Genomic DNA, 10,631 nt, shown 5'->3' with positions numbered 1-10,631 from the left:
TAACAGAAGCTATCAACTACTTGTAGTTTTTCTCCCTGGAATGTGACAGAAGCTGTTCTCTGCACATTTTCAGTGTTTATTGCTCCTGAGCATGTGCCACATGCAAAAACTATCTTCCCAAGGAACCACTCAGTGAGATTTAATATGGAGATTTGTAGTGTGACAAACTTTTAACCACATAACCATGCTTGTGTTCTTTTCTTCATGAAGAAGATACTGATCCAAAAATATGTTTCAAAATTTTTGTCATATTTTGATATTCTCTCTATTGTTCTCATTTTTACATGTCTGCGTGGATTGAATGATGAAATTTTACTTTGAGAAATCTCAATTTTTCCTTGTGTCTTTAAAACTATACTTACTCGTGTTTAGATAAATATTGTTTGCATTTATATTACAGGGGTGGATATGAAACATAGAGAAATATTTCCTGCCACATTTGTAGATCGAGGACCTGATTATCCATTAAGAAATGCTATGAGAATGTTTGATTGGCAGGATTCTGTAAGTTGACTTTCTAATTTCAAAATACAACATTATTTCCAGTCAATCTTCCTTGCATTGTTTCCTCCAATCTTTTGCAGCAGGTGTGTGGAGAAATATATTTGTGTGCAAGTTTTGTCTTTTATGTGGTGTATGTGCACATTCATGCAAGTAACCATTGTTCAAATTTCTTCAATTAAAAAAAAAAAAATTCGATTTCAACAAGTGGACCTCTTTGGTTAAGAAGCTTCCTTCCTGACTATGTTTTATTTGGTTTTATTATCATAGTCTGATGTCATCTTATAATTGTTGTAAAGACATGCTATGACTATTTTGTAGATGCTTTGCAACTTTTGTGTAAATGCATTATGTCTGTTATTTACACATGACTTGTGTACTGCTTGTTATGATTGTTACTTAGACACGTGTTAAATGCTTAGCAGCATTTTGTCTGTCTTTATGTTTTGAGTTTAAATTCTGCTGAGGTTGACTTTGCCTTTCATCCTTAAATACCAGTTGAGCACTGGGGTCAATGTAATAGACTTGCCCTCAACCTCCATGCCCTAAAATTTCAGGCCTTGTGCCTATTGTAGAAAGAATTATTATGAGAAAGCTTGTATTGATATTTAAGTAACATTTTGATCTTAGTATGTTTTGTACATATACTTTCAGTTTCCTTGTATCTATAACTTCCATCTCCGAAGAATAGTTATACAGCCTTTCAACTACTGCGTAGATGATGTAAGCTGTGTTGATAAATTTATAAACCTTACTGATAAAGAAATTCTTATGGTAAGTTGTTTAATTTAGCCATTGTTTTTTAGAGCATTGTTTTGTGTTTTTATTAAATCTGTCTATAAAATAAAATCGCTTCCATTCAGAATCCACTGAAAATTTACTCCTTTTATAGCAGTGTATTTTATATTTTACTCCTTCACAAAATTTAATTAATTGACTCTGGTCATGCTGGAACACTACCTTCAGGAGTTTTAATCAACTGTATTTCCCACTTTCATTACGTAGTTTAGTACTTGGGTGATTGATATAGGAAGGGAAGTAACTCTCTCATGTTAGTTACTTCCCTTTAATGACTTAAATATAAAGCTGAGAAGATTCATGGAATATTTTTTGTTTCTTTTTGAGCATATTTTCTGAAAGTTTATACTGAAATTTTCTTGAAGAGATTGTTTAAAAAATTTGCATGAAATCTCTTTGTGTTTGATTCAAAGGCATAACTACAGATTTCTGCCCCCACCCCCGACTTTGGATGACCATAATGTTCAGAAAAATGGATATTTTTTAATGAAATTGTTTACGAATATGTTATATCATGTAGATTCCGAATATACAAAATTTTTTGGTGTGGGGAATTTCGGAAATTTCATTGGAGTCCACTTCAATTCGTCTTAACTTTCAAGAAAATGGTTACTTTTTAATGAAATTCTCTACAAATATACCATGGACTATGTAGATTCTGAGGACATAGGAATTTTGGGGGAAAACAATTGGGGGCTATTTTTGAGAATTGTTCCCCACTCGTGGGTGTTTCTGAACAAGTCGTCCATATTTGTTTCATTTTCTCCATTTTGTGCATTTCCAAATCTTTCCTTTTCTAGGGAAAGGAGCTGTTTACGCATAATTTCGATGTCACATTCATTTAATATAATGAGCAAAATATTTTAAAGTGAAAATGACTTTAAAATTACAGTAAATATTGCCATAAGTTTCTTTCGAGTGCATTCAATATATCTCAGCTCCAAAGATTTGGTTGCTATTTCTAGCACACCCTGCTACTAAGTAACAGCTATTTGTGATAAAGGACCCAAAATACCTGTTATGTGGTAGCAGGGCATGCAAGAAATAACAGCCAAATCTTTCCTTTTCTGGGGAAAGGAGCTGTTTACGTGTGATTTCAATGTCACATTTGTTGAAAACATGTGAAACATGGAAAAGAAAAAAAATCCCATGAAACAAAACTCTGTTGCTGGGAAACTCAGACTTCCCCAGTGACCCAATGGGTCATGGGTAGTCTAGTAAACATTAAAGATAAAATTGTTTTCAAAGGTGTTTTGTTTTCTACTATTTATGTAATAAACTCCATTAAAATATCAATGTCTATTACTTGCACTTACAGTCTCTATTATTTGGTTTCATGAAAGCAAAAATATTTTGTGGCTTCAATAAACCAACTATTTATAATCAAATATCTTTCTGATACAACATACATAACAATAAACTGCTATTGATACTCAGAAAGTTATTAATTTCTTTATAAATGATTACTTTTTGAGCACAAAGATAAAATCCCTTAGCAAAAGGCAGAAAATGCAAAATATCAACCATTTTTCTGTAATATGAACCCATGGTTACGTTTAGCTCAAGCAGTTTGATTACATTGCAACTCAATGAGACTTTCTTGTAGTCTATTATCAAAAATTAGCTGCTTTTGTCTCAAATGGGTCTACCTATTTCAGACTAACTTGGAATGTTCATTTCCAAGAGATCTTTGAACCTAATTTCTATATCATTATGCAATTTCTTTATCTCCTCAGTGTACACCAAAATATCATCCTCTTGCAGTTACTTCTCAATAGTGGTAAGAGTTGGAAAATGCATCAACTCCATATGCCCAATATTTACCCTGAATAATTAAGTTTTCCAAAGAAACCACTAGTAGCCTCTTTGCAAATTAAAAAATTTTAATTTTTAACTTGTAACTGGCTCTTCAGCAAATTTAGTATTTTGGATATATCTGAAAGGTAGAATATGTCACTTTTGGCATCTTGTACTTCTTCTCCAAGTTGCTTACCATTCAGAAACATTATAAAACTATCCCAAAGTTCAACAATTACCCTTAGAAATTATTCTTAGATATATGAACTTCAAAGTAGTAATATGATATTTTAATATATACAAGACTTTCCAATGCCAACTTGATAGTTTATTCATCAATAATAAATTATTATCAAACTGTCAAAGGAATCTTTAATTTTTTTTTCTATTGAAACAGAACTCGAGATATAAGAAATGCATTGTGTGTTTTCTGGCTATGTGAACCACTCCTCATGCTGTTTCTTTGCCAATCTATTAAACACCACTTCCCTTTCTCTTGCCAACAAAAGGTTGTTGAAAACATCAGACTTCCCTTCTTCCTCAGAGCAGGAGTAAATTAGACAAGTGATTGTCTATGTCAATTAGCTGTAATTACTAACTATTGACACAGATAATCACTTGTTTTATGGGAATTCTACTGTTTCACGCTCATATTTAAATTAGTTGAAGATTTTAGTGTTTTTTTCTTAAATGTATTTACCGTTGTTACATCAAATGGGAAAACCCTCCAAAATAATCAGTTTCCTCTGTGTTTACTCACAGTTTCTTTTATTACAGAAAGTAATAGAAAATATTTAGAAGAAACAGAATGATAGTTGTGTGTACCCACCACTTAGTCCCAAATTTTCCTGAGCTTTGCAACCCCAGGTTGGGAAACTGATCCAATCAACTGGACTTACTATGTAAGTAATTAAGGTTATGAGCTGGCAGAAGTGTTACCACACTGGACAAAATGCTTAGTAGCATTTCATCTGTCTTTAGGTTCTGTGTTCAAATTCCACCAAGATCGACTTTACTTTCCATCCTTTTGGGGTCGATATAATAAATACTAGTTGAGCACTGGGCTTCATGTAATCAACTTACTCCTCCTGAATTTTTTTTGCAGAGTGGATTCCACTAAAGGCACCAAGGTTCCGGGTGGTAATGTTAAACTGAGAAGTGGATTAAATTTATCATCTATGCAAGCCACATTCTCAAAGTGATCTGACCCAGATGTAACTTTCATCATCATCATGATCAGGGCTGCGTTTTCAGTGTCATTTTTGTGAGAAAACATGCAGCTCTGGAGCTGGGCTTAAGAGCCACTTATTTGTCATTGGCCAGGTGCTTATCGATGACTTTTGAAGGGATGGCAATAAGCTGAAAAGAAGAAAGGCAACAAACTGGCAGAATTGTTACCACTCTGAGCAAAAGACTTAGTGATATTTTGTCTGTCTTAATGTTTTGAGTTCAAATTCTGCAAAGATCAACTTTGCCTTTCATCTTTTTGGGGTCAATAAAATAAGTACCAGTTAAGTACTAGGGTGGATGTAATGATCCCTTCCATGAATTTGCTGGCCTTGTGCCAAAATTTAAAAGCAAAATGATGTAAGCGACTGAATATTTGAGATTGGAATGTGTATGCTTAACATAATCCTCAATCAGAATCAGTGTAATAACTGTGTGTGACAGGGAATATGTCTTTAAATTTGTTCAATCCAGTTCTTATTCAAAGCTACTGTTCTAGATTGGTTGGGGACCATGTCTGAATCATCTTTCCATTTTTGGCATGGTTTCTCCTGCTGGCTACCCTCCCTATCATCAGTCACTCTACAGAGTGTACAGGGCACACTTTATCATGGCACTAGCACTAGAGAGGTTTCATGCTCTCAGCAAAACTCAGAAGTCCTCACTACTATACAATGTATTTGTTTATTCCACACAAATGTGATGAGTATGAATAGAAGAGAAAGGGTGTGATAGAGAAAGGAAACAGAGTGATGGGAGTGAGAAAGTGGTAGGAGAAGGAGTAATGGAAGAAGGCCAGTGATGATGAGTTACATGTTAGGTGAGGAACAGGATGAGTAATATAGATAAGGAAGAGAGATTTGTATCAAGAAAGACAATGATGGTTGTTATTGAAGAGTGATATGGAGGTGGGGTGAAAAACAATGGATTGTGGTAAAGGAAGTTGATGGTTGTGGTTATTGAATATGGATGTCATGATGGAAGGAAGGTAGAGTGATGAACGCTGATGGTAGAAGAGAGGTGGAGTGACAAACAATGATGGCGGTGATGGCAGAAGGGTGAATATGGACAAGTCCAGTGCCATTATTACATAAATGTCATTGGTAGTGAATAGAAGAAATGGTGATTGGCAAATGAGAGAAATACAAAGAAAGTTGTAGATGGAGACACAACAAGAATATATTAGAATATTGAACACATAATATGTCCTGACAGCAGTTAAGGAGATAATCATTTCTAGATTAGAATATTGATTATAATCAATGACCATTAAACTCAAAATGGATCTGGCATGGCTCAGTGGTGATGAAATTCACTTTGCAGCTACATAGTTTTGAGTTCAATCCTACTGTAAAGTATCTTCTACCAAAGTTTCTGGTTGACCATTGTTTTGTGAGTGAAATCTATAAGATTAAAAGTTATTCTCTCGAGACAAACCCTTAAGTAGGGTCTTAGAAACGCTTAAAAGATGTCTTTCTCCTTCTCTCCCATCAATCTTAGAGACCATTTAAACCAGCCATATTTGGCCCAAATATTCTACCTATTTTATGCTCTGATTAACCATATCTGGCCTCTCACATCTAATCTACATTGTCATCCTAAAAATAAACTATCACATTATCTAAATCTCAAAGCATAACAATGTGGATAAAAAGGCATTTTGTTAGACAAAAGGTTAAAGTGTTAAAAGGTTAAAGTGACTTCTTTTTCCTTTAAGTTATTAAAAATTAATACAATTTTTACAATTTTATCAAGTTTATTATTTTATTCTGTCATGCATAATTTTTTGCTTCTCTTCCCAATGAAAGTCGTCTTTATTAAATGTTTAAATCCAATGGTATGTGAACCAGTCCCCACTCTGTTTCTTTGCCAATCTACTAAACATTACTTCTCTTTCTCTTGCCAACAAAAGGTTATGTTTAAAACATCAGACTTTCCTTCTTCCTCAGAGCAAAATAACTTACTTCACTGTGTTAATTAGCTGGTACTTACTAACTGCTGACACAAATAATCACGAGTTTTATAGGAATTTTACTGTTTCGCTCTCATATTTAAAAAAGTTGGAAATTTTAGTGTTTTCTTCTTAAATGTATTTACCATTGCAACATTAAATGGGGAAATCCTTCAAAATAATCAATTCCCTCAGTGTTTATTTACTATTTTCTTTATTTGTTTACTATATTTTCTATTATTTATGTATTTATTTTCAGAAATTTTCCACATCTCCTAAACAAGAGCCACCCAATTTTGTTGAGGACTTCCGAAATACGTTTATTCACATCAGAATACATCCAACACCTATGAGATCTCTCTTCAAAAATGGACTTCCTCGCTATTATAAGCAATCCCCTGAAGGGCTGTGGGTGGATTCTGGTCACAGTTATCGATGATGTAATTAACCCTAATACAACAATAACAACAACAATAAACCAAGAGCCAACATATTACTTATTCATCTTGGATAATTTTATATTTACCAACAATTTTCATCCTTTCACATACTTCACTATCTTTGTATTTTCATACCTTTACATATACTTTCTCTATCTTTGTAATTATATTTATTTGTATTTCTATTCCATAACAGATTTGATCCTAAAAGTGAATCCAAAACTATTTTAGAACTTGTTATTTCAGTATCTAAAACAATGGCACCATTTTCCAATTTATATTGGTAAATGACTACAGAAATGCTATTTTATATTTATTTTTGATCCATGCCTATGACAAAATGAACTTACCAATATTTAGATACCTCACTCATTTATTCATCACAATATTTCATTATTCTTAATCTTTATTCAACTTTGGAACAACAGAGCCTAAAAGAGGCAAGAAACCCAGATAGTGGGACATTTTTGTGCCAATTGGAATTGAACCTGGTTAACCTGGTTTTCATATTTATCTCCATCCTTTTATGAAAATTTTTATTATTTTTTTGTCTTTTTCTTTTATTCCACATAAGATAAATGTAGATCTAAGAGTGTGTGTGTATGCATTTGTATATATGTGTGTATATTTGTGTATGTATGTATGTGTGTGTGTGAATAGGTTGATGTGTGGATGTGTGTACAAGTGTGTGATTGAATATATATTAGGATGTGTGTGTGTGTTCACATGTGCACGTGTAAATAAGTGTTGGAATGTTTATTTTTGTAAAATATTTTTACTTAATTCTATTAGACAGACAGAAAGACAGATGTTTGCTTATGCACATCTATTAGTGCGTAGATAGGAAGACTGATCGACTGACCGATAAACAGGGTGTCTGTCCATTAGTGTTTAGACAGAATTTTTAACAGTCATATAGACAGATAGACAGACACATAATTTATCTGTTCACATCTATTAGTGAGTAAATAGGGAGATGTATTGACTGATAGTCAGACAGGTAATTTATCTACATATGTCTGTTAGTGTGTAGATAGATATCACATGGACAAACAGATAGACAGTCATTTAGACAGACTGCCTCCACAGATTGCTAGACAGTCAAACCAGCAATTCATCTTCACACATGAGCTAGTGTGTAGTGTGAACTAAAATATGTTTTACTATAATTATGCATGGACAAATTGACTTTGTAGTGATCCGTCCCTTCATCTTCATCATCCTTGTTGTTTGACACAAGTAAAGAAATCCACAAAACATAGATTTAAATACAATTCTTCAAACTTTTAAATAAATTTTTGATTCTAAAGGCTGATATTTATTTTCTTCAGATGATTAAAAAGAATATATTTAAAAAAAAAAAAGAAGAAAAATATCTATTTGTAAACTGAATGTCATTTTATAGTGTGTATGTTTGATTTATTTTGAATTTAAGTCAGGAACCAACATCTTGAAAGAGAGCTAAATTGATTTCATTGCTGGGACAGTTCCTGCAAGAGATTGTTGAGTTTGATTGCTGGGAGAAGTGAATTTAGATCCTTCACTTCTTAAAGAAATCTCATCAAACTGTTCTGATAATTGTCCTGTGGAATAATTGTTGCCAACAAAGAAAGCCCTCACCAGTTTCTTTAGATCTTATCTTTGAATCTTTGAATTAAATGATCCCAGCATTTGATTGTTTCTTTTGTAAATTAACCACTTTGGAATAATGACAGCAAAGCTGATCTCTGCAAGATTGGAACTCAGAATGTAAAAAGGGTCAACAAAATACCACACAAGCCATTTTCTCCTAGTAATAACATTCTCTCTCCTCTCACTCTCCTCTCACTCTCCTTTCACCATCTCATGAACTTAGCCATGCACCCCACTCCTTACCAAGTCTTTGGCTCCACTTCACTTGTAGACACCTCCTTCTAACTCGAGTGCATCTCTATCATATCTTCACCATCTTCTCCTCCCCCCCCCCTCTCTCTCTCCTCCTTGGTTAGCCACGTATCTTTACTACAAGACACTTATTTTTGTCCCTTTATTCATACTGAAACCTTGCATCACCTGGAACAAAGCCACCTCCACCCCCACTTAGGCAAGGATTTTGTCCTGTGAGTTATTTGGTGACCTCAATACTGCTGGTGCCATGTAAAATGCACCCAGTACATTTTGTAAAGTTGTTGGTGCAAGAAGGGTATCTGGTTGTAGAAACCATGCTAAACCAGACAGTAGAACTTAGTGCAGTCTTCTGACTTGCCAGCTGCTATCAAACTGTCCAAACCATTCCAGTATGGAAAACAGATGTTAAAAATTATAATGATAATGAGGAATGTTTATAAGATTAAGTACTATTTAATGTTAAACATTTGGTCTGAAAACGTTTACAATTTTGAAACATAAATATATTTTGTCTTGATAGTGCTAAAAAATTAAATATTACTAAATATTTTGCCCTAGTAGTCTACAATATTAACAAATTAACAAAGAAAAATTTTGATTCATAATGCTCTTAAAACATCTAAGTTTCTGATCTTTATTTGTAACAGTGTATATAACTCAAGATTAATGTGCTGGAATGATAATTTACAGTCCTCAGTTGAAACCTAAATATTGTTATTACAATCATGCTGCTGCTGCTGATGATGATGATTGTAATTGAAAATTAATAAATTAGTCTAAAACATTTATAGGTGTGGCTCTGTAGTAAGAAGCTTGCTTTCCAATCACATGGTTTTGGGTCAATTAAAGCCTTGTGAGTAGATTTGGTAGATGGAAACTGAAAGAAGCCTGTCTTATATCATTCAACCACGTTACTGGTTGAATATATTCTTAAGTCCACCATTTCATCAATTGCAGCAGCTTCCAAGCTTCACCACTAATTCAGTTCTCAACTAAATTGCAAACTATTAATAGTTTCAAAGAGGATACTTCCTCAGCTACACTTTGGCATAAATAGTTTGAGATTTGGTTCAGTAGAAAAAAAGTTACATCAAAATATGTCAGACCTCAAGTGAGCAGTAAAGCAGATATTCATCTTCAATTAACATAAATTTCTAAATTTTAAATTAAAAGTATGCTTTTCTTAGGCTTAAATGATAGAAAAATGCATGAGGAATTGAGAATTGTTAGTCGCATTGAACAAAAATTAGTAGAAAAACAGTTATGAGGTAAAATGTTAAGAAATTTAATGTCAGGAAGTAAGAAGTAACACTTAAGCAATAAGAATAAAGAATATATTTCTAAAATGAATGTTTACATTCTAAAGCGGTGAGCTGGCAGAAACGTTAGTGCGCCAGGTGAAATGCTTATTGGTATTTTGTCTCTCTTTGTGTTTTGAGTTCAAATTTCACCAAGTTTGACTTTGACATACAGATTATTTAATTAATTTTTTTTAACTAAACACTTTCAAACTTCCGATACTGGTAAAATGTGTCACATAGAACAGGGTTTATTCTTAACGTTTTTGACAAAATTTTGTATTTTAGAAGCAGTATTTCATCTGTCTTTAACTTCTGAGTTCAAATTCCACCAAGGTCAACTTTGCCTTTCATCCATTTTGGATCTATTCAATTAGACACACAGATTATTTAATTGAATTTTTTAAACTAAACACTTCCAAACTTCCAATACTAGTAGAATGTGTCACATAGAACAGGGTTTACTCTTAATGTTTTTGACAAAACTTTGTATTTTAGAAGTTATTTCGTCAGAAGTTACAGAGTGACAATGGACAAATTTGTGTTTGATAAGTGCCAGTACACAAAACTCTCAGCCTTTGACTTACTCTCTAACTTCTGCCACTGATATATATATAGATATTACATATATGTGTAAAAAAAAATCTCATCATGCAATCGAACCAATGAAAGAGCCTCTACCTGGTCGCTTGGCACGCTAAAAATAGCAGCCAAAGTATCCCCCTACCTAAA

The 10,631-nt window shown here is 33.3% G+C and overlaps 1 protein-coding gene across 3 annotated transcripts in view; it reads left to right on the top strand.

Annotated features, from left to right (window-relative positions):
* The window catches only part of LOC106879332 (protein N-terminal asparagine amidohydrolase), a 30,527-nt gene extending 22,500 nt beyond the window's left edge, over positions 1-8,027 (top strand). For 2 of the 3 annotated variants that reach the window (XM_014928839.2, XM_014928841.2), the window contains exons 9-11: positions 401-504; positions 1,156-1,275; positions 6,534-8,027. In XM_014928839.2, coding sequence (XP_014784325.1) covers positions 401-504; positions 1,156-1,275; positions 6,534-6,713 — 404 coding nt within the window. In that variant the 3' untranslated portion in view covers positions 6,714-8,027. Of the gene's footprint in view, positions 1-400; positions 505-1,155; positions 1,276-3,858; positions 6,468-6,533 lie in introns of those variants that run through there. The other variant, XM_052968359.1, reaches the window with a different exon arrangement.
* The last annotated feature ends 2,604 nt before the right edge of the window (positions 8,028-10,631 follow it).

This window comes from Octopus bimaculoides, chromosome 5 (genome assembly GCF_001194135.2).
Source record: "Octopus bimaculoides isolate UCB-OBI-ISO-001 chromosome 5, ASM119413v2, whole genome shotgun sequence".
In the NCBI taxonomy this organism is placed as follows: Eukaryota; Metazoa; Mollusca; class Cephalopoda; order Octopoda; family Octopodidae; genus Octopus; species Octopus bimaculoides.
The sequence above is the reverse complement of the archived record's forward strand: the minus strand, read 5'-3'. Positions and strand labels throughout refer to the sequence as shown.